This window comes from Episyrphus balteatus, chromosome 3, assembly GCF_945859705.1.
Source record: "Episyrphus balteatus chromosome 3, idEpiBalt1.1, whole genome shotgun sequence".
Classification (NCBI taxonomy): domain Eukaryota; kingdom Metazoa; phylum Arthropoda; class Insecta; order Diptera; family Syrphidae; genus Episyrphus; species Episyrphus balteatus.
In genome coordinates, this window is record NC_079136.1 from 96,513,492 (window position 1) to 96,537,906 (window position 24,415).

A 24,415-nucleotide genomic window follows, 5' to 3' on the forward strand; every position below is an offset into this window, starting at 1 on the left:
GTGTTAAAGAAATTTCTTGTTGACTCATAGTGTTGAAAATCAAGATTTTAACGAAAAATAGATTTTGTCCGAAAAATAAGGAACTGGAGAGTTGCCAAAACAAACATTATAGATCAAGATCAAGATACATAGATAGTGTGGTTTAGAATTTTCTTACGAACCCATACTAACCATTTAGAACCGATAAATATCGGAAGTAAAAATAAGCAAAATATTAGATAAGTATATATTTAATTTTAGATCAAAACATTATAAAAATTGCTATGACATACATTACACTGCAGTTGAAGCCTCTCCAAACTCGAACACAACAAAACACACAATATACAAACCATTACAAAAATACCCAATTAGTAATTAGCTGTGAGAATTTTTAGAAAAATCACCTTATGAATGAACAATGCATATTAATGTTTTTCGGCGTTTGTTGTGTGCAAAATATGGCAAAAAGCAAAAACAACTGCGGCACACTGTTTAATGAGTATTAAGCTACAACTAGGAAAATAAATAACTTCCCAACTCTACATTACTTTAAATTTCAAAGCTGTAAAATTGCGATTTGTTTGCATTGAAAAAATGTTGGAGATGAAGTCTTACTATTTTCATACCCTCGTCAATCTTTCAAATTTTCTTTTCAGCTTCAATTTTGTGTAAAATGTACCTATTTATTATTTATTTTTTTTAGGTTTTGCTCTTGAAATTCATACTTTATCGTTACTAATTTCGAAATCACAGCTGAATAACCTTTTTTGTATTTTAACATGTAACGAGTGTGGAGTGTTTCAGTTTATTTTCTCAATAAGGAATGCATTTTCCTTATCTTTTATTTATTTAAGGTAAATACCGGTTATTTTTGTTAATTTAAACCATCTTTAAGTGTTTTATGATTCATTTGATTAATTTATTTAAAAAAATATATATCAATGAAATCTTTTTATCTGTTTTCAACAATCAAAAAAACACATTTTCAAAAACACTTCAATACAACAATTTTCTCTTTATTCCGCAATCCGCGCAACTATCCTAATCACACATACAAAAAAAGACTTCACCTTCAATATAATCAATTCAATATTTTTATCAAAGCCCACTCTTAATTAGAATGCTCAGTTTGATAATAAATATCCATAAGTTATCTATCACTTTAAAACTCAAAAACAGGGGAGATAAACGGCGCTATTCATTTTAAAACGATTATAAAAGCAAGTAACGATTGTTGAAAAACTTCAGTAGCCTTTGGGCCTTTCATCAAAATGCGGTCGCGTATATCACTATTATTATTATTTTGTGTTTGTGCAATTTCATTACCAACATCATTATCCTGCCAGGATGTCGAACAACGCTTTAAGTTCCCCAATTCAGAGATTTATATTAAATTGGTGCGTTCTCAGAAACTTCAGTATGCTATTATGAAAGGTAATTTCACTTGTGTTATCTCAATTTAAGTCCCTTTTTTTCAACAACAACAAAAATTTATTTTCTTTCTCTGTAGGAAGTAAAACCTTGCAGACAGTTACCCTTGATAACTTTAAAACAAACAATAATTTCGTATCAAATGGCAATGGAAGTTTCACACTATCTTCGACGGATTCGAATATTCTATTCGAATTGGTATCCAGATCCAATCAAGTAACGCATTTAAAAGTTTCAAGAAACTTTGTTGCCCGTTCCCAACAACCCATGGATTGTATTGATTTAAATATTGGTCAAACCCATTGGTTTGGTGGACCACAAGATCGTCATCAATACTGGCCAGTAGAACGACTTAAGTTTACTAACTACTCCTATTTAACCAAAGAGGATCACAATGCAGGTATTGCAGAACGTTACTGGTTGAATTCGCGTGGTGTTTTCTTCTACGTCGAAGATCAAACACCTTTGTTTATTGAACAAAATTCTGCCGGTTATGAGAATCAATTGTGCTTCAGTGCTCAAACTCGATTACCATATAGCTCGACTTTAAAGAGTACAACATTCCGATATCAGATAGGTATCGGCAGTGATGCCAAGGTCGCTCATATGTATGCAGTCAAGAATATTCTTGGAATACCAACAGGACATCCAGATGAACGCATGGTTCAGTATCCAATTTGGTCAACATGGGCTCTTTACAAAGCTGAAATCAATGATACTATCGTGAGAGAATTCGGAAACAAAATATTGCAAAATAATTTCAAAAACAGTCAACTTGAAATCGATGATGACTGGGAAGATTGCTATGGTGCTTTGACTTTCCGTAAGAATAAATTCCCAAATATCAAACAACTCACTGACGACCTTAAAGCTCAAGGATTTAGAGTGACCTTGTGGATACATCCTTTTATTAACAAGAATTGCACTGCCACATATAATGAAGCTCTACAAAAGGGCTATCTTGTTTTGGATCGCAATGGAAGTCCAGACACTCAGTGGTGGAATAGTAAAGCAAAAGATGCAGCTTACATAGACTTTAGTAAGTCAGAAGCAGTAAATTGGTATTTGACTAGATTGAAGCGTTTGCAAACAGAAGATGGTATCGATAGTTTCAAATTTGATGCTGGAGAAAGTAGTTGGGTACCGTCAGATCCCGTTTTACAAGGACCTGAAGATTTCCTACCAAGTGCCATCACTAGAGATTATATTAAAGCTGTATCAACATTTGGACCATTGGTTGAAGTAAGATCTGGACAAGGTACCCAGAATCTACCAATATTCGTACGAATGATTGACAAAGATTCTGAATGGAACTGGAGCAATGGTCTTGTCACATTGATTACTACTTTGTTGCAACTGAATATGAATGGATATCCGTTTGTGTTGCCCGATATGATTGGAGGCAATGGTTACAATAATAAACCACCATCGAAAGAACTGTTCATTCGATGGTTGCAAGCTAATGTATTTATGCCAAGTTTACAATTCTCATTTGTCCCATGGAACTTTGATGATCTTGAAACAATTTCAATCAGTCAGAAATTCTGCGATTTACACAGTCAATATACACCGCAAATAATGGAGCGATTCAAACTTGCAACAGAAACTGGTGAGCCTGTTAATCCACCATTGTGGTGGGTTGATCCTGAGGACAAAGTTGCACAAGGAATTTATGATGGTAATTATTTAGTTAAAATAACTAAATTTGTCTTTTTTTAAAGTTATATTTCCATTTTATTTCGAACTTAAGCTCATTCATTATCCTTAACATTCATTATTTTTTTATTTATTCTTTTATAGAATTCCTCCTGGGAGACAAGATAATTGCAGCACCAATTGTTGAGGATGGAGGTAGAATTCGTGATATATACTTACCCAAAGGTAGTTGGAAGGATGGAAATACCAATACCGTTTATAAGGGTCCCATCTGGATAATGGATTATCCAGCACCACTTGATGTGCTTCCATATTTTATTCGTCAAGATTAAATTTAATAAAAAAAAAATAATGTTCTAATTATTTAATGATAATAATGATTGTTTTAATCGTAGTATATAAATGTAATAAAATTGTATTAAAAATATAAAAAGTCATTTAATCTAACAATTTTTAGATTTATCACAGAAAAATTGTTACTGTTTGTCGTAACATTTTAAATTAGCAGTTACTATTTGAATCATTTATTTCAGGATCGGATGTAAGGGCATCTTGGATATTTCTCAATTCACTTTTATCAGCCATCAATTCCGATTGTTCTTCAAATATAAGTTTTCTTAAGTCCATTACATTGTCGATGCTATAATAGAAGAACATTTTTTTTTTTTTTTGAAATTTTGAAACACATTTTTACGGAAAAATAAAGTACATTTACTTTCATGCTGTAACTACTCTCTTCGAAATTCAAAAAATTAGAAGGGTATACAATGGTGTTATTTCTCTTGCGAACTCATTAAAGTTCTTAAAGATTCCAGCTTAAGAATTCCCAATCTAATTAGGGTATTAACTATTGGTGAAAAATCTGGTAATAGTGCAGCTTGTATCAAAAAATATAAGAAATCCGTAAAAATGATTATTAGGAGGGACAATTAATAGGTTCTTACCAAAAATTTTATACAAAAATGGTAACGTAAGGATATGTATTTTTATTGAAAAATTAAATTTTAAGGATAGAATTCTAAGGGTACGGCCACGTCCTGAGCGGCTGAGCATCTGAGCGTCAATCCTGAGCGTCAAAACTAAATTATAACGTATGAATATGTATGGGGGTGGCCACATACACCCTGAGCGGCTGAGCGTCAATCCTGGGCGTCTGAGCGACGTCGAACAGCCGCTCAGCTCTGTTCTATTTCTTTTTGAAATCCTGAGCGGCGAACTACATTTTATTCTAAATTATCACGAACATTTTAGTAAATGGTGAAAATTATGGTTTCTTTTGAAGAAAAATATTAAAAACTATTATTTTTTCGTTAAAATAAAAAAAAAATAAACAGGCCCCGACAGGAATCGAACCTGGGACTCGAACCTTTATCTTTTTAAGAAGCTACAGCCTAAACGGATAGATCAATTCTCTTCAAACTTGGTATGTAGCAGTTTTTGGGGATTGTGCAGATGATTCGGTATGCAAATAATTTTTTTAGAACCTTAACTAACGACACATGTGATGCACCAATACCGTTTCCCGAACGTGTCCATTATTTAGTCACTTACCTAAAACTCCCCATCTGTTTGAGTTTCTCTTCCTGAAACTTAAGCGATTGCAACCTCAAACTATGAGCTTCTCTAGTAGCTTTAGCCCACTGGTGTTTGTAGAAGTTCTTCGATTTCTCTATTTCAGAAAAACTTTCTGATTGTTGTCTCTGTAAACAAAAAACAATAAAATAAATGTTCATATATAACACAAGCATTGAATTTTCTATTACCAAATCATGCAATAAACCAACAAGCTGTTCTTTTGGAACGTAATTCTTTCTTAATTCTTTAATTTCTTCTTCTAATTCTTTGACTTTTTCGTTAAGTTTAGAGCACTCTTGGTCTTTCATATTTTTTTCATTTAATAATTGCTTATACTCTAAGTCATGCAACTTTTTTTGATAATCCATTTCATCTTTAATTCTTCTCGCCTTTTCTTCAATTTCCATGAATTTGATGGTGTATTTTTTATCTAATTCGTATTTGTTTTTTTCTAAAGCTCGTTCATTATCTAAATGCTTTAAATTCATTGATCGAACTTGAGCATGGGTTATTTCTAGGGATTCTGTCATACGATTGCACTCGTCAAGTTTATCTGTTAGGCTTTTAGCCAAGGCTTTTCTTTGTAGTTCCCATTCGATTGATAATTTATTTAAATGTAGGATTTCTTTTTGTTTTAATTCGGACAAGAATTCACTCATTTGTTTATTTTTCCAATCTTCTAATTCGGTAATCATTTCATAAGCAACATCATCATTTATAGTTTTTTGTGATTTTAATTTGTAGTTAATAAAAGTGTCTGATCTGGAGGACTTTGGGTTATCTTCTTTTTCTCGATTGATTCGATGAGATATACTGCGAGTTTGAGTCACTTTTCGAGAATTTTTTACATTCGTTATTGTGGGGGGTAATTCAACACAGTCGTCCTTATCACCCATATCTCCACGGGCTTTTTTGTCTATTATTTCTGGTATCCAACGATTTGATTGGACTTCAGCTGGAACGTAGGTCAAACAAAAAACATATTCAACTACAGGCCGAGCGGGTGACTCTAAAATATCAAAAAGCGTTGCGAAAGAGAAAGATTCCTTAACCTCCCATACATTGCTTCCTTTCAGTAATTCCAGAGACGAGGGCATTAGATCAATTAATTTGAGTGTGTAGTTTCCTTAAACAAAAAATTGTCAATTCAAATATGGAATTAGAAACAACGAATAAGGATTTACCTATAATATTTTCGTTGTAGTACAAATCGACTGGAATGTAAAATATACGTCTCAAGTACTCTTTTAAACTCTCTAATGATGATTTAAAATTTACTGTTATCTTTTCATTTATATTATAGACTCTATCTGTATTTGGAACAAGAATCAAATCCGATGGACTACCCATAATGTCGTAGTGAAAGCGAAATACTGGATTTACATTGCCTCCAACCAATTCCTCCAAATTTTTGGCGTTTTTAAAAGTCAGAGTTAGAAAAAAGGTGTCAATATCGTTGGGGTTATTTCCAATTTGTAGGCGGCATTCATCTTCCAAGAGATTAACGTAAATCCCTGATTGAGATTTTAACATCAGCGATGTTTCTGTTGGTTTGATGTAAATTGAGTCGGAACTTTCGATGGGCTTCTAAAATTGAGACGGAAATTTTTTATTAAAATATTTAGATTTGCCATGAAAATAAAAACTTTTACCACTAAAAGTAGGTTCCTACACAAAAATTTAAATAGTATAAATCTAATTTGTAATTGTATTTTTGGTTATATTAGTCAAATAAAAAATCCCCTGAGGAAGCTGGAAAGAAACCGGCGAAACGTAGGGTAACAAAAAGATGAATTAGTGTTTCATTAATTGCATCCAAAAATAAAGATCATCAAAGCCCAAATAAAATCTAAAAATTTAAATTTCAATCATATGATCAAAAATTCACATAAAAAAAAAAACATTTATAGAAAAACGCCGAGCTTTTAAATTATTCAAATCGCAATGTTTGATCAAAGTCGATTCAATAACAAGATTGCAAGTTTATATTGTCCTCAAAAAAGGACGCTCAACATCGACGTATTGAAAAAAAAACGTCACCATGGACTTTGTATATAAAATCTATAGTACTATCATGAAGTGCAATTTTTTAGTTTGTTCGTTACCTGAGTGGTCGCGAGGGCGCTTAGATCGAATTAATAATAGGAGTAAGGAGATGAGATATACATTTCTGTTTGAAATTTGACATATTTTTTAGTTCGTTCGCTAGCTTACTTTTTTGGTGGCGCTGTTTTTTTTCATGATAGTACTATAGATTTTATATACAAAGACCATGGACAGCCATACCTTCGGCTTTTCCTACATAGGGTCTGCTATAAACACATGCAATAATACCAGCTCTAAGATGAAACGGAGGATTTGTTTTTTTTTTTATAAAAACCCCTTTAGTGGTTTTGGGTACCCTTAAAGGAGATACAGATGTAAATTGATTTAAAAGTTCTGAACATTAAAATGGGAGGAAAAAATTGAGACGCGTGCATTTCATATTCTCGTAGTACGGCTAAAGAAAGAATCTCTGTAATATACGGTACGTCTGAAATTGGGCCCAAGTGTAAACTTATGGGCATTCCTTGAAGTACGAGTATTACGGTTGAAAAGGCATTCGATAGACAACCACGAGATCTGATATGGGTGTCCCTGAGACAGCGAGGGGTTCCGGAAGTCTACGTGCGGATGATCAAGGACATGTACGAGGAAGTAAAAACGAAGGTAAAATGCCCCGCAGGAGTCACCGAAGAGTTCCCAATCAAAGTCGGTGTGCACCAGGGAAGCGTCCTGAGTCCTTTGCTATTTATTACAGTCCTTGACTTCCTGCTTGAAGGAAAAGTGACGGATCCGAAAGTGAATCAGTTATTCTTTGCTGATGATGGAGCCATCATAAGTGAAGATCCAACATCCTTGCAACGAGCACTTGATGTGTGGGTGGATGTTCTGGAAGAAAGTGGGTACCGGATAGGCGCGAAAAAGACAGAATATCTCTGCTGTCCATTTTCTGACCCAGACGGCCCTATTCCGGACATTTACCTGAATGGAACAAGTGCGAAAAGTTCAAATATCTTGGATCTATGATCAACAACCAAGCTTCTTGTGATGACGACATCAATCACCGAATAAGTGTAGGGTGGATGAAGTGGCGCGAAAACTCTGCCATCTTCTGTGACCGAAAAATGCCCCCTTAACTGAAAGGAAAGCTCTATACTGCAGTTGTTCGCCCAGCACTTACATACGGTTCACAATGTTGGACAATGTACAGAACGTATGAGAGTAAACTGACAGCAGCTGAGATGAAAATGCTTCGTATGACAGCAGGAGTAACAAAGCTTGATCGAATCAGAAGCAAGAAAATCCGAGGAAGCCTTCACGTCAAAAACACCATCTTGGATAAAATACAGCATGACCGTTTAAGCTGGTACTGTCATGTACAAAGACGAAACCCTGAGAACCCAGTTCAAAAGGCGATCGCTTACGACGTTCCAACGCAATCGCGAAGAAGAGGCAGGCCTAAGAACTCATGGAGAAGACAAATGCAACGACAACTGCATTCAATTGGCCTTAGACATGGAACAATTCAAAATCGAGAAGCCTGCCGACGTTTCCTGAGGTCAACCCGGCGAACCCCACATGCGGAGCCGTAGTGTGAAGCAGTAGAGTGGGAGAGTTGTGACCCCATCCGAAATCATGACTATCGTCGATAATGGAGAAGAAGAAGACGAGTATTACGGTTGAACTGCTCAACGGGAGGAATGCATCTAGCTATATCATTTGAACATTTAAAAAAAAACGAAACCTATGAAATAGGGACAGACATAATACATCCCGGCAGTGCTCAAGAGATGAGATTGTATCCGTAAGGAACATATCACCTATCATTTCAAAAGCTCTATTTTGGATTCTGCCCAAATAGTTCAAGTGGCTTTTAGGAGCATATGCCTATATAGGGAAATTATACTTTAGCTTTGGACGAATAAATGCTTTATAAATTGTAGCATTTCGCAGAAAGTTTTGGCGGCATTGAATATGTACTCATTCAATAGAAGATGGTTTGTAAGGGACATTCCTAAAATCGAAAGCTGTTCAGTTTCCTGGATGTAAGTAACATTCATGGATAGCAAAGGGGGAGGGTTTCGTTTTAATGATAGTAAGCAGCATTATTATTCCCTATTGAGGTCAGAATTTAATAACCTTATCTCATTTTGTCGTCAAAGTTCTACATCCTAAGGACATGGGTGTGAATCCTCAAATGAATATGAAAAGCTAAGGGTTCTATCATCAGCGAAACAATTAAGTGGACTAGAAGTGTCAGAAAGCACATGATTAATAAAAATGAGGAAAAGATTCGGAGACAAAACGGATCCCTGGGGCACACCAGCGTTTATATTAACAGTTTCAAACTTGAGTCCATCCAATACAACTTTAATTGAACGATTGGAAAGGTTATTTCTAATGAAACAAAAAAGAGATTCATCGATAACGAATGCAAGCATTTTCGATAAGAAAGCTTGATGCCAAACTCTATCAAATGCTTTAGAAGTATCAAGTGAAAAAATTTTACTTTATCCAAAACGATGTAAAGATTTGTTCCACTGATCGGTGAGATAAACCATCAAATCACAAATGATATTGCTGTGAAAGCCGTACTGTCCGTCATTAAGAATCTTCTTTAGCTGGAAAGTAATGAGCGTTTCCATGACCTTGGAAAGCATGTGAGTGTAATCGGACGATAGTAAGAGGGTGAGGAGGATTCGCCTTTTTTAGAAAAAAAGCTGGACAAATGCTGTTTTCCATCCACTCGGAACGAGTCCAGTAGAGTAACACAGATGAAAAAGCTAATGCATTGGTTTTGCCAGCTTAGAACAAAATCGTTGAGACTCTTCCAGTTTGCTTTCCCGCATTGCCAAACAGTTCTATTTAGTATTATTTGTTAAATTTGACCAATTTTTTAATGTAATTATTCCACTGTTGTTAGGCTGTTTTGGTCCACAAAAAGAAAATGCGAATAAAAACAAGTTTTATCCCATTATTTTCCCAACGTTTCGTAAGTGCTTCCTTACTTCATCAGGGGTATTTATTCAATTTAATTACTCTTAAACATAATACGTATATAATTTGTTTCCCTTTTGCTCCTATTGCATAAATCCCGGAGACAGCAAAATTCAAATATGACACTTATATCACAGCTGGGTATCAGGTACTTTCTATTTATTGTGTTTCTATTTAGTGTTTTTTCTTTAACTGGATTTTCGAGGCATGAGAAAGAGCAGATATGGCACAGTGATCTGACTTGCCTAAAGGCTTTAAAACACTAACAGTGTATTTATCAGGATCAGAGGTAAGAAACAAGTGTTTTCAGCTCGACTAACAACCTCCGAAATTCGAATTGGCTCATCAACTAGCTGAGTTAGGAGGTTTAACTCAGCGAAGATCCCGACATACATTCCTTCGGATGTTTTTTTGACCAGAATAGAAGAGTGACGAAGAATTGTGTAGATTGAAATCGGCCGTAATGACGATTTCAGTGTAAGGATAAAGTTCTCCCAAAAAAGAATACTTAAATTTTGACTCTTTCAAAACTCCCATTTTTAATATTTGTGGCCGTTTCAATATTATATTGAAATAGTGCAGGTACAATAAAAATTTAATTTACTATTAAAAAAAATTAAATGAAAACAAAAAACAGAACGACTTTTTAAGGAGCAAATAGTTCAATGTCAGTGGGCGGAGATTTGGTGTGGTTATTTTTTATGAAACTTTAAACTGTCTGGTTCAGAAGGTATTGAATTATGACGCCATCCCCATACAACCCAAACCACTGTGCAATGGATTGTAAGCCCACCTTAAAACATTGGTCACTCTAAGTAAATAAGTTAGTAAGTGTTTTATTTGGATTATCTTTTTAAGAGATTATTTGATAATTTTGTAAATAATTAAAGCTGGAACTGAATAAAACAAATATATGAGTTTTTTTTCTCGACGAAAATAACTAATCGGACCGATGTTTTGAACAATTTCTTGTTCACTTACCGGATCCATAAAGTCTTCCAGTTTTTCCGCATCTATGAGTTCTTTTGTAGTTATTATGGCGGACAAGTATAGTTCTGGTTTAGCTTGACGCCATTCACGTGCAAGACCACATAGTTTATGCCAATGAAGCTTAATCTAATAAAATATGTAAGAGAGTGTCCAAACTATACTTATCATTTGTTGTATAGTATTTTATTCAAACCTGGAGGTTTTTGGGTGTCTTGACGACTTGCAAAGATCGTATAGGAAGTAGAATGAATCCAATAGTCTTCAATACTTCACTGTCGTTTTTAGTTGTTTTATGAAAACATTCAATTTTAATTGGCCGATTATCTGTTTTCATTCTTAAATACAAATCAACTTAATTTAATAAAGAAAAAGAAAATTATCAAACAATTTTATTGCTTACCTTTTCAAATCATCATATTTACATTCCCAGATGCAATTACTGTGGAAAATTGTTGCACCTTCGGTGTTATGACCAATTACTTCGAATTTTACACCATTTAAATTTGCATTTAGTGTTAGATCATTATTATTAATATTTAAACGAATTCCTTTACAAATAAATTCAATCAAATTCAATGTTTTTTTTTAGTTTTTTTTTATTTGCTTACCTTCAATGATGTGTAAAACTATGCAATATTCGGTATTATTGTCCATTAATGTATAATTTAAAAGTCTATATGGTTTTATTTTGGGTGGTAGAATAATAATTGAAATTATTTAAAATAGTTTTACAAATATTCGCTTTTTAAGTTGAGGAATGTAAACATAAACAAAAATTTATGAAAATATTTTTTGTTTTTAAAATAAATTGTCAAAAAAATCTCTTAAGCGATTTTAATGCACTCTGGTGGTGATGTTGTTCAAAAATTATTATAAGGGTATGTGTACACTCTGTCGTTTTGCAAAATTCAAAAAGTGTTCACTCCGAAGCAAATTCTAAAGTTGAAAAAGGAGTGAATTTTCGGACTGAACAAGTTTTAGGAATGAAGAGAGTGTTAAGTCAGCTATTACACTCAAATTTGACGTTTCTCTTCTGCTTTTATTTCCATTAGTTTCCATGAACGCATTCTACCACCAACAAAAAAAGGAAACGAAACTGCAAGAAAGGAAAAAGAGGAAATAGCCGTAAAAAATTGTCCCAGAATTTTAACCTGTAACTCTCCGGTCGGAGAATTTTCTTCACAACCATTATGTTTGAAAATAGGAGCGCCACCCAACTAGCACAACAGCTTCTTTAAATTGAGATGCAGCTTGTATTGAGCTTGCTTCAGAATTTAATTGCTTATAGAAGTTCGAACTTGTTTAACAACTTCTAATAAGTTCTTTAATTACTGTTAAAGAAACTTGAACGAAAAAAGCTTGTTTTCGGAAAAGCCTGCTTAATGAATTTATAGAAGCTTTACAGAAATTACCAAAATAAGTATATGAGTTTTGGTTGTGATATTGAATAATCTAGCTGGAACACTTTTTGGTTTTGACATTGAATAATTTAGCTCGGACATTTTTTATTTTGACATTTCTGCTATTTGAACTGATTAAGTTTTTGACGTGGCTGACTGGCACGAAGCAGATACGCAGTTCGATTCCTGGGTGTGGTAAAAAAATGATATACTTTTAAAATTATTATCAATAGGTCTACTAAAAACTAATGGAAAAATATATATAATTTCAGATCAAAAGATAAAATTCATGATAAAAACCAGTTAAAAAAGAATTCTTTTTTTTTTTGCAGTTGTTTTTTTAATTTCGATAAGACATGTATTTAAGAGCTATACAAGCTCTTCCGAAGTTATTTGTCAAATCTCAAAGCTTAGGTACAGCTTCGGTAAAGCTTCGTTTAAAATTCTTATAGAGATTCAAACTTGTATAACGTTCTCCTTTTTCCATGCCCAACAACCTTACTAAAGTTTAAAAGAAGCTGAAATGTAGCTTTTGTAATACCTTAACCGAAGCTGAAATGTTAGTTGGGATCCGAAAAACACTTTCTTCGGTTAAGTTTCATTGACAGTATTTAAACATTTTATTAGAAGATGTTAAACAAGTTCGAACTTCTATAAGCAAATAAAACTCTGAAGAAGGCTTTATACAAACTCTATGAAAATTAATACCAGCGAGATTTCAATTTACAGAAGCTGTTGTGTTAGTTGGACAATATGGGTGCAGATTTTTGTATATTCATCTCATTTTTTTTTTATTTATTTAAAGTGGCCGTTGTAACCTATTATACCATCTTATTATATTCAAGCCTGGTACGCTGCTCGCGCTAAATTTTAGCTCCCACACAAATTATCGAACATTTTTAGCCGAGATAAAATGGATCCCATACAAGTTATCGATAACTTGTATGGGAAAATTATCTCGGCTAAAATTAGCTGCGTTCCTTTGGAAATATTTATCTACTTTTAAGTACTTAAAACTACTTTGATCTACTTTGCTATACTGAAAAAGTAGTTCAAAGCAGCTTTAAGTACTAAAAAGTAGATAAATATTTCCAAAGGAACGCAGCTATTAAGCGCGAACAGCGTACCAGGCTTCAACAAAAAAATTTTTTTTACCGAATTTCCACTTTAAAAATATCTCACTTCGAAACAATTTAATGATTGTGAATTAATATTTCTAACTTATAAATTCACAATTAAAAATATTACCATCTACGAACCTGCCCCAATATCATTCAAAGTAATATTCCTATTTCTTCATCACCCTGTTTTTTCCCCACAAAAGGCGGTCGACTTCTTTTTTCTTTTTTTCCCTACCATCCATCAGCAGCAAAAACTCGATGTATATTAGTATTAGTGTCCATTCTGTGTAGGTTAATTTCAAAATTCGGTTTTGTCGTGCGTGCGAAGCAGCAGTGCTCTTCTTGTAGTTGGTTTTGTTTAATTTTTATGTTCCTTTATTTAAATAAAAAAAAAAGAAAAATGATAACAATTTAAAAGAATACCAATTTTCAATTAAGTGTCGGTTACTGTATTTGCAAATTATAAGCATTAAAAACTTTCGTCGGGAAAAAATTCCAAGGTGATTTGATATCTAAAGAAAAAAAAGTCAAATTTGCACAGAATTCCTATTGAAAAAAAAAATCAGTTCACAGTGAAGAATTTTTCTTGTACCCTGTCAAAATGTATAAATTGTTGTCTCATTCGCGGAAATAATATTTTCCTTTTTATTTACAACGATAAAAGAGTACCAATCTATTTATCAAAGGTGTTTTCTTCTGACGGAAAAAATGTGAGTAAGCATGAATATAATTCCGACGCCCAACTTATAAATTAGAAAGAAACAACCATAAAACATTGGTTGTGTGTACATACACAAAATTCCCCTCATTCATTCGACCCCCTCAGAGTTAGTTCTATCCTTTTCTCACTTACAGCTTAACAATTGTAATAGAGTGAAAGAAAAATCATAAATGAACCATCATTTTGATCATGGTGAATGAAGAAAAATAATGGCGAGCACAAAGTTTGGACGTAGTTTTGTTCACCGGTAACAAAAATTTTTGACTATTTTGTGGATTTCTTTTATAAAAAACTAGAAAAAAACATTTAAATTTACCGGAAAAATGCAGTTAAATCAATAACCATTGTGTTTTGGTGAAGTTTTGAGAAATGTGCTGTGATTTTTGTTAATTTTCTTTTTTTTCTGTCCTGAAGAAAGAAAGTTCTTCCCATCTTTAGTTCTGTATTACTTCTTTTTTTTTCTTTCTTCTCCCGTCATCCTCGTCGGTGGTGCCATCGTAGTCATCAGCCCCTTCTTCAAACCCTTTCACCTTTTTGAAAAATCCTTGATATTTTCTTGTTCTAGATTTTTGTTAATCAATCTGTATAATAATGTCTTGTGATCCATTCAAAATGATAAATAAAAGTGACTTGAAATGATTTATTATAGTGGAGTAACTAAAGCTCAAAAATTGGCAATATTAGGGAACCCTGCCGAACAGCTTAGATTTTGATGATCTTTTTTTTCAAACGTCGGTAATTAAAAATACTTTAAAGTCTATAGATTAAAAATTGCCGGTGTTGCCGTTTTGATTTTTTAAATTTTATTGAAGATTTTTGTGAACAAAAAATTTTTTTTTTCAAAAATTTTTTTTTAAATTTCATAAATTAATTGATGCCAAAAGATTGTCTAGGAAATTTAAGGAAAAAAAATATATAGGAGTGAAGGCCAATCTTTCATCGTTCAAGCTATAGATGCAATTTTCTTATTAATTGACTTCAAACACAAAAAAAAATATTTGAACACAACGGCAACACCTACAATATTTAAATGTACATTTTTAAAAAGTTAGAAGCTTAGTCATATTTGTAAAATTAAAATTAAGTTAATTGAATTAAGGACTTTTGAAAGAATGGTAACTCAACTCAGATTCTTGAAAAAAAAATTATTGAAAAAATTTTAACATGTGGTTTTTAAAACTTTTTCGTAATATAAAATGCATTTTTTTTTTCAATTTTTTTTGGCCACATTTATTATGATTTGAAATTATAAAAGGAAATGTCAATATGTATTACGGTTTATGAAAAAAATTAAAAAGTATTTCATTTTCGAAGAACTTTTTTGAATAGAAGTTTTGGAAAAAAATTTAACTTATTTTTTTTTTTAAGTTCAACTTCTAAACATAAAATAATTTTTTATTAATTTAATAACCCTTACTGTTGAAAGCTAAATAGCAAAAATTTAAAGTTCTTATTTACCAAAGTCTTTGAGAAAATCAATTATTTCAATGCAAAAATTCAGTTTTTATCAAAAAAACCCATTGAAATTGAAGTAATTTTTAATTTTTTTTTTTAAACTGTAATATATATTACCTTTTCCTCTTCGGAATTCAACTGATAATATTTATGGCCAAAAATTTTTTTAAAATAAATTCATATTTTATTAGAAAAAGTTTGGAAAAAAGTCATTTAAAATTTTTTTTTTTTAACATTTTTTTTTAAATTCTGAGTTTGAGGACCATTTTTTCAAAAACTCTTCATTAAATTTAGTGGATTTAAATTTAAGAGATAAGAATGAGCTTCTGGCTTTTTAAAAATGTATTTTAAAATATTGTAGGTGTTGCCGTTGTTTTCAAAATATTTTTTTTGTGTTTGAAGTCAGATTGTGAGAAAATTGCATTTATCGCTTAAACGATGGAAGATTGTCCCTTACTCCTTTATAATTTTTGTCCTTAAATTACCTAGAGAATGTTTTGCTATCATTTGTTTTGTGAAATTTAAGCAAAAAAAATGGTTTTGTTCAAAAAAAATTTAATTTTAATTTTAAAAAACAATACGGCAACATCGGCAACTTTTAATCTATAGACTTTAAAGTATTTTTAATTACCTACGTTTGAAAAAAAAAATCGTCAAAATCAGAGCTGTTCGGCCGGGTTCCCTAATAATTTGCTTTAGTTACTCTACTATTAAAGTGTTTGTGTAATTAATTCACAAGAAGAAAAAAAAGGTAAATTTGAAAAAAAGAATGTTCAAAATTTCTGAATGTGACTTCCTTTTTCTTTTTTTTTTATTCATTCGCCCACCACCCCCATAAGTGTCTATGCTAAAGAATGAATAGACGAGAGATAGTGCGGCATAAAATCGATGTCAGGTGTGCAAGATTAGATGTCTCGTTTTTGCACATGGAAATTGTTGGGGCATTGACAGTGTTTTCCCGTTCTAATGGGAGAACCTGTCCTCTCCTGTCGTTGTCAGTGTCATTTACATGAATTTTTGTTGGGTGGGATGCGTTCGAGAAAACTTGCATTTTTACTTACAAAAAAATAAATAAATATTAATTTAAATAATTTGTTTTTAGGTAAAATTGTTATGTTTTTATGTATTTTAACAAAAATGTATAACAATAAGAGAGTCGTCTGAAACAACACCCTTTTTTTACTTCCTTCTGTCACTTTTCGGCAATTCAAAAAATTCTGTTCGACTACTTTTTTTGCACTTGCGCAATGAGTGATTTTTTGTCATAAATTTTGGACATTTATTTTTTTTATATATGTAATTTAAAATATATAACAAAAAAAAATATACAAAAACTAGCTTTCTAAATGACAAGTCAAGAAATTCATTTATAAATAGCACACATTTTCACACTCATCTTTAGCGATTCTTTTTTTTTGATTTTCTGTGGTCACATTGAGATCTGTTTTTTTACTTTTTTTTTTCTATGTCACCAGAATAAGAGTCTAGCAACCACATTGCTGAATACTGACTCGAATGTAATCTAATCAGAAAGATTAAACTTAACGAACTATAATGTATTATTTTTTGTTGTTTTTATTTAGGTGAAGGTGTTTGGAGAAACTTAAATATAACTTAAAAATAAAAAAAAAAAATGTAATAAATTGACATGTAGTTGGTTTGCTTTACTTTTTTTTGTTTTGTATTCTGAGGGAGAAAAAATGGGCGGTTAAAATGATGAAACTTGAATGATAATAAATTTATAAAGCATAGGGTTTTTTTCGGGGGAAAATCAATATACATAGCTTTGAAGTAGGAAAAAGGAGTTTTTGTTTCGAAGATTTGCGGCAAAAAAAGAATCGATAGGGAAATAATGCCCACGGTTACACGTTTGAGAGGTATTTTTTGCAAAAGTGAAGATTTAGAAACGTTTGATTAAGTTTTCTAAAGTTGTTTTTGAATGAAATAGCTAAATACATTTAAAAATATCAATGAGAATTTGAATTAGAGATGGATAATATTGATCAATCAATTGATTGATTTGTCAAATCTCTTTTTTGAGAGGAAGTTTTATCATTTTGAATATTCATAATCGACTTGTTTGTACTATCACATATTCAAAATTAAAGAGTTGTAAGCTTATTGTTATACAATGGCAACGGCTTTAGATAATATAGGTAGGTAAAATTAATGTAACTATGTAGGTACATAGGTAAAATTAATGTAACTATGTAGGTACATAGTTACATTAATTTTACCTAAATTTCAAGAAAAAACATCTTAATATTAAAAGTCGATTGGTTTGGTTTATTTTGCGGTGTTTCTTTCCGGTTGTCAAGTAGCAGTAGTCTTTAGAAGTGATTTGGATAGTGGCAAAGTTAAGCCACGATAATTGGCTGACCCTAGGTCAGTGTAGAAGTTTATTGCTTTGTCGTTTGTTGCTGGAAAAATATCCTCGTTCAGAATTTCTATTGCGGGTTTATCAATTTGGGGTATATTTGGCATCCGATAATTTGGGAATTTTTCTTGTTTTCAGCAAACTGTATGAAGTAGATCAAGATGAATAAATCATTAAAAACGCTCACCACGAAAATCAAGTAAAATACATTGACAAATAAAGATGGTTTTGTTGAAGGATTCCATATGTTAGGTTAGGTAGAAATGGCTGTCAGGAAAACGACTGACACACTTAGACCACTTATTGGTCCGTTGTGATACCATGATTTTGCAAGGAACTTCCTCACTATTTAAACCTGTTGGAGCTTTAAATAAAGCGGTGAAGGTTGAAGATGTCAGTATTGATTAGTTCACAAGTATCTTCTAAAAAGAATTTTTCCAAGTTTAATTTACGTTTACTGGAAAGAGCAAGACATGAGCAGAGAAAGTGTTGGATCAAGGATCATGGTAGTGCCCAGCCAAGTTCTCTAGCAACTTTGCCACTACACCCTTATTTACAGGAAACAACTCGGGCCATTTTCGACACTCCTCTAACTTCCACACCAAAGATGCTGGAAATTTCAAACTCTCTACATTTGTCGAGTTGGTCAAAACCAAACTCCTCAGCTTCTTACGATGAGTAGTTTATGAGATATAGAGCTTTAAAAATCGCAAAAACCGTAACTGACTCAATGACAGATCATCAAAATTGAGGGAGAACTTCCTACTATCGCAGAAACTTGAAATTTTACACGGTGATAGGACTTGTAGTGTATACAAAGGGATTTGAGATTTTCAATTCAAGGGGCGTGGCATCCGCCCATTTCCGCTGAATATCATCAAATATTATAGAGCACTTCTGATTATCGTAGAATCTTCAAATTTGGTTGAATGGTAGAGATGGTAGTTTATACAAAGGAAAAAATTTAAAATTCGAGAATTTTAGCCAGGGGGCGTGGCAACCACCCATTTTCACTCAATTTTCATCAAATAAAGAGATTTTCAATTCTACAGCCATTCCTTGCAAAAAGTAGTGAAATCACAACAAAAACATTACTGTTAAAAAAAGAGCAAAGTTCTCCTATGTTGAAATTATGCTGGCACAAAAAGTACTGAGATGTAAAAGTGTAACAATTTCTAAAGTTTGGGATCAAATTCGTATCAATAAATTTTGATTGTTTACTTGGCAATTTTTAAAATAACTTTAAAAATCGGTAATTAAAAGAAAAATTGTCAAGAGAACAATCAAAATTTTATTGATACGAATTTGAACCAAAGCCTTAGAACTTGGTACATTTTTACATCTCAGTACTTTTTGTGCCAGCATAATTTCATCATAGGAGAATTTGGGTCTTTTTTAACAGTAATGTTTTTGTTGTGATTGTTTCTTCTTCTTCTTCTTCAAAGCAACTTCTACAGAAGTTATGGTGTATCTACCTATGAGGCAGTGTCCTTTAAGGACACCTATTAGGGAGCTGATATGCAATCTGTTTAGAGACAATAGATTTTTTGAACGTTTTGGATCTAACCAATGCCAGATCTGCTTCGTTATTTGGCATGTAATAGTTGATCATCTTTTGTTTAATGCCTCTATACCTTCTTGCTTCAGATTGGTAGATTGGTAGAGTTCCATTCCTGGCGAGTTCATCTACTTCACAGTTTCACAGAATAAATAAAAAAAGGTAATAATTCCATAAGAAATATTAAAATACATAAATATCGGACTGGAAGCTCTATGCTCATTGAAACTCTATTTAAAATGTCCATGACACTTAGACACCTCAGCTGGTTGTTGCTGTTTTGTTTGTCTGATCCAGTGGTTTAATTTTGGCTCGTACACTCGCTTATTAACGAAATGTTTCTGCTAATATCCTTAATGAATTGAAACCTTTGCATAACTTTTTTTTTTTTTTGAGATAAGGCGCCCGCATTGGAAAGATTGGTTTGATTAGTCTGAGTAACTCTTTATATGGGGTAGCGTAAAAGTAATATTATGTACATCTTGTGAAAACCTGCTCTATTTTAAGGGGATTTTGAATTTTCAGTACAAAATTTGTTTTTTAAATATCTCCTATTACTTTAAATTTTTCAGTAAAAAATTTGTTTTTTAAATATGTTTCTCCTAAACGTAGGGTAGACAAACGATGATTTTTGAAGTGAAAACTTCTTTAGTATCGTAGTGATTTGAAACAAAATGAAACGAAAACGCGACACGACTTCAACTTGTTATAACTTTTTTGTTTTAATAGATAGATGAATGAAATTTGTACTGTAGATAGGTAATTAAATAATATATTATTGTACAAAATTTCAATTAATTTCATATTTAAAATTCGGAGATAACGGTAAAAAGATGTTCTTTTCGAACACACGTTATATCTTTTGATCTAGTGCACATACAAATTTGATTTAACTTTAATACGCATGCTGCTAACATAACCTTTTATTTGATATATCACACATAACGTTACGTGCTCTACAAGTTACACAATCTTAAATTGAAAAAAAATTAAAAATACCTCAAAACACCTGTGGAGATCTGTTGGCGATGACCAGCTATCAGTGTAGGAAGTACCGTAATCTCAGTCTGGAAATTCGACATGGTTGACTTTAAAAAATTCTAACTTCTCTTGTAGACATCGTTGAAATAAGATTTATACATCATTATACAAGGTGAAACAATAAGCTTTCACATGGTATAAAATTTTGTGTAGGTTGTCAAACAAAAAAATTGATTTAAAGCATGAGAACATAAAAATAAATGTTTTTTTTGCTTTTTAGATGAAATTTCATCGAGTTAAAAAAATTCTAGCTCTTTTTGTAGATGTATCATACACCTGATCGATATATATATTTTGAGCTAAGACAATAAGCTTTCAGATGGTGTAAAAATTTGTATAGGTTGTTTGGGAAAAATGGATTTAATAGCGTGAGAAGATAAAAATACGTGTTTTTTTGCATTTTTTGATGGAAATTGATCGAGTTCAAAAAATTCTAGCTCTTTTTGTAGATGTCTCATAGAACTGATCGATATATATATTTTGAGCTTAGACAATAAGCTTTCAGATGATATAAGATTTATATAGGTTGTCATATAAAAAACATGGATTTGAAGGTGATAGAATAAAAATAGGTAGATTTTTTCTATTTTTTATTTTTGCAAGAAAAATGATTTTTTAAGGTTTCACTTCTACCACGTGTGAATTGCACACATGATTTTTTTTTGTTTGAGTATCCATTTCTCGAGGTGGACAAACGATTGCCGTTTGAAGTTTTGAAAAAATTTAAATTTTTGGGGATTTTAGAGACTTTGAAGTTTTAAGTAGGTACACTCTGGTGTATACGTATTTTTTATGGGAATTTTGAAAATTTGTTTTTTGAATATCTCCTAAACGTAAGGTGGACAAACGATGATTTTTTGGATTTATTCATTTCTCGAGGTGGATAAATGATTACCGTTTGAATTTTTGGAAAAATATATATATTTTTTGGCGATGTTAGAAAAAATTTTATTTTGTATGAGAGTGGCTTAAAAAAAATTCTTTTTGAAATATCTCCTAAACGGAGGGTGAACAAACGACGATTTTTGGTATACGTCGTTTGTCCACCAAACGACAGCAGTTTGAGCTTTGAAAAAAAAATTATTTTTTGGAGATTTTAGGGGGAATTTCAATTTTTCAGTGCAAAATTTGTTTTTTGAATAGGTATCTCCTAAACGGAGGGTTGAAAAACAATAAAATTTGTAATGTATATAGAACTCGAGGTGAACAAACGATTAGTTTTATATGTCTTTCTCAAAATTTGAGAGTTTTAGACGATATTTCTTTGAAGGGTGGACAAACGTTCATCCATATTTGTGAACATGGATAAACGAATTAAACAAGTTTGGTTCAAAAATTTTGAGGTCACAGTTCTGGTTTAACGGAGCCCAGGAGTGACAAATTTTGCATTGTTGACGAGATCACTGGCTGGATTGCTGTCGCTGTATAAAGTATTCACCTTATTCGAACACTCTCGCTGAACTATACGGGTTTAACTTGGATCCAACCCATCCGGATTGCATACGCTACAAAAAAAAATTACTGGGGAATTGGATTGTAATTTTTTTTAATTTTTTATATTTAAATCAAAGGTCAACAATTTATTTTCTATTTTATTTTAAATTTTTTAAGCAAATATCTTGGATCAAAGATCAAATCTAAACTGTTAATAATAATTAAATTAAATTAATTCTATAGAAAATATTTTAAACAAACTTAAACGATATTTAAGTTATAATAAACAAGTGAATTTAAGCAAATTATTTTAAGTAAAAAGTGTTCATGTAACTCGCGTAAAGTCCAAATCAGTGTCTTATGCTATCGTTTGCGGCTTTGAAGCCGATGAAAAGATGTTGGTTCTGGATTTGAAATCGATGTTAAAATTTAATACAGTAATAATTCAGTTTTCTGTTGTTTTTTCACCAGAAATATGCATACAAAATATTAGTGTGCGAGTACATCTTATGATCAGAAGTAACAACAACATTTTTGAAGTGTAATAATTACCTACGTACTAATGTGCATTGTTATTGGCCATTCACAAAATTCAAAGACGTTTTCGAAAATAACACTTATTTTATGCTGTCAGTTACCTACTCCCAAAAATTGCTGTGTAACTTTGGTCCAAGATCTTTGGAGTATAAACCCCGCTAAACTATTTCAATCTTTTTTTACCGGATGCAAAAAAAAAAGAAAGATCCTACTTCCCATTATTACTTTTTTTGAAAATCTTTATAGGAAAAAATATTTTTTATGAAGAAAATCTTTCTAAGTACTGCAACCTCTTAGTTTTTCTCATATTCATACAAACATATAAATAATTTTTCATACATCTGTTCTTCGAATTAATTCAATTCATTTCCTTTTTTCAGGCAGTAATTCCAAAACCTAAACACGACAAATCAAAAAGAAGAGTTACCGGGCGAGCACCTTAATAGGAAAAAATATGTACATTTTTCAATATCAATCATAGCGTGTTCTGCTTCAATACTACAACACAAACCATAATTATTTAACATCAAAACACAGTGGTGAATAAATTTAAAATCAAAACCGAAAAAATACTAAACAACTCAAAATGTAAGCCACTTGTTCAATACTCAAAATAAACTATAATAACTGTAAAAAGAAGGCTAATTGATTTTGTTATTTTTTTCAAATGTAATTAAACTTCGTCGTACACTTACTTACCATCAGCTCACGCACATGGAATCGTTAAATCTATTTCTTTGGCCAAACACATACACGAAATAATACTGTAGTTAATGAAAAATTGTAACCTAAACAAAACAAAAAAATTATTATAAATTAGAGCAAATTGTCAAATTTAAATTATAGAGAAAAAAATAAGAAATCCAGAAAAATGTCCAAAATTCGTCGCGTTGTTGTTGGCTGCTTATCGAAAACTATAATCCGATTTGAATAGTGCCGGTTAAACACATTATTTTTGACGACGATTATTTTTCACAGAAATAAACGTATGAATAAACGATAGAACCGTATTTGCAGTCCGATTTTTGTTTCGATTACAATATTGTTAGCATTGAACGACACGGGGCGGATAGAAAACTTAAATCTCAAGTTGACAATTGAAAGGAGAAAAAATTGATCCTTCGCGGGTGCTTTCGCGCATTAATTTGTTTGAACTTTGGTTGAAAATTCGATATAATAGTGTCGATATTTTAGCCAATAACAATAATGCAGCGAAGAGAAGCACGTGATCGCCAGCCAAGGTAAGTTTTTTTTATTGATGTTTTTAGAAATATAAAATATGTACATATGTATTACCCATGTTATGATTGTCAGCTAAAAAGTTATGAATTGGTCAACTATTCTTAAGTATTTTTTTTTAATATTTTGTTTACAATTTATGAATAATGAACATTATTATTTTCATTTCTTAAATAAGAATATTTTTATGTGTAGAGTTAAAAAATATTGAATAGGTGATACCACCACAGAAGTTATAATGCAGTTCTTCCAATTTAACTTCTTTTTATAAGTGCAAAGCTAAAGTTTGCTGAAACCGAATCCGAAGTCCGTTTTTCTCGATCACGGCTAGTTTTCTAATGCTCGGTCAAATGTTGTCTTTTTTAAAAAGTTGTTAACTAAAAGTTATTTACATAAATGTAATTCGTTTTATTTTTTAAATTTTCTGTAGAACACTACCAATAGTTTTTTTCAATTAAGTTTAAAAAATATGGAGTGTCAAATTAGTGTTAAGACTCGACCAATTCTGCCCGTCTTGGAAAAGGGCTTTTGTTTTTAAAAAATCATATGGAGGTCTCGCAGCTGTAACAGACCAAGTTAAAAAAAAAATCCAAATCTGGCGCCAAAATCTGCGCAAGCCTTTGCTCTATTTGGGTCTTTCATTAGTTTGGTTAAAAGGGGTTTCGTTTCACTGACATCTTTTCGAGAAAAACATTCACCATAATATTCAATGGTAGAGTATTTACCAGAGATCAGAAATAAATTTCAACCTTTTGAAAGGTTCCTTAATAACTCTTATTTGTTGCCATTTTCAATAAAGTTCATAAAATAACCTTTATTTAAAAAAAAGGAAAATTTCGGTCAAGGTCTGAGAGAAAC

At 31.8% G+C, this 24,415-nt stretch overlaps 3 protein-coding genes across 27 annotated transcripts in view; 2 read left to right on the forward strand and 1 right to left on the reverse strand.

Annotated features, from left to right (window-relative positions):
- The first annotated feature begins 1,213 nt into the window (after positions 1-1,213).
- On the forward strand, positions 1,214-3,502 carry LOC129914761 (myogenesis-regulating glycosidase). Its single transcript, XM_055994125.1, has 3 exons — positions 1,214-1,416; positions 1,493-3,091; positions 3,214-3,502. The coding sequence occupies exons 1-3, from the start codon at positions 1,254-1,256 to the stop codon at positions 3,399-3,401; spliced, it is 1,950 nt and encodes a 649-aa protein (XP_055850100.1). The 5' UTR covers positions 1,214-1,253; the 3' UTR covers positions 3,402-3,502.
- LOC129914760 (centrosomal protein of 120 kDa) lies at positions 3,430-13,488 on the reverse strand. Of its 2 annotated transcripts, XM_055994123.1 has the most exons (9): positions 13,334-13,488; positions 11,283-11,347; positions 11,075-11,222; positions 10,868-11,009; positions 10,666-10,800; positions 5,829-6,231; positions 4,833-5,770; positions 4,621-4,769; positions 3,430-3,709 (listed from the first exon to the last, which is right to left on the reverse strand). In XM_055994123.1, exons 2-9 carry the CDS (start codon positions 11,326-11,328, stop codon positions 3,571-3,573), a joined length of 2,100 nt encoding a protein of 699 aa, XP_055850098.1. In that variant the 5' UTR covers positions 11,329-11,347; positions 13,334-13,488; the 3' UTR covers positions 3,430-3,570. The 2 variants fall into 2 exon arrangements, with proteins under 2 accessions (XP_055850098.1, XP_055850099.1); XM_055994124.1 differs by lacking the exons at positions 3,430-3,709; positions 13,334-13,488 and adding an exon at positions 3,816-3,946 and having other exon boundaries at positions 11,283-11,464.
- Positions 13,489-13,494: 6 nt separating this feature from the next.
- Positions 13,495-24,415, forward strand: part of LOC129914762 (casein kinase I) — a 110,634-nt gene continuing 99,713 nt past the window's right edge. For all 24 annotated transcript variants that reach the window (XM_055994127.1, XM_055994130.1, XM_055994138.1 and 21 more), the window contains exons 1-2: positions 13,495-13,905; positions 22,699-23,559. In XM_055994127.1, the coding sequence (XP_055850102.1) occupies positions 23,525-23,559 (35 nt within the window). In that variant the 5' untranslated portion in view covers positions 13,495-13,905; positions 22,699-23,524. The remainder of the gene's footprint in view (positions 13,906-22,698; positions 23,560-24,415) is intronic.

Coding starts and splice junctions, on each gene's coding strand:
- LOC129914761 (XM_055994125.1), top strand. CDS start 1,254: ATGCGGTCGCGTATATCACTATTATTATTATTTTGTGTTTGTGCAATT. Junction 1,417..1,492: donor TCAGTATGCTATTATGAAAG/GTAATTTCACTT, acceptor CTTTCTCTGTAG/GAAGTAAAACCTTGCAGACA. Junction 3,092..3,213: donor TGCACAAGGAATTTATGATG/GTAATTATTTAG, acceptor ATTCTTTTATAG/AATTCCTCCTGGGAGACAAG.
- LOC129914760 (XM_055994123.1), bottom strand. CDS start 11,328: ATGGACAATAATACCGAATATTGCATAGTTTTACACATCATTGAAG. Junction 10,801..10,867: donor AGACACCCAAAAACCTCCAG/GTTTGAATAAAA, acceptor ATATTTTATTAG/ATTAAGCTTCATTGGCATAA. Junction 6,232..10,665: donor TGGAAGACTTTATGGATCCG/GTAAGTGAACAA, acceptor TCTCAATTTTAG/AAGCCCATCGAAAGTTCCGA.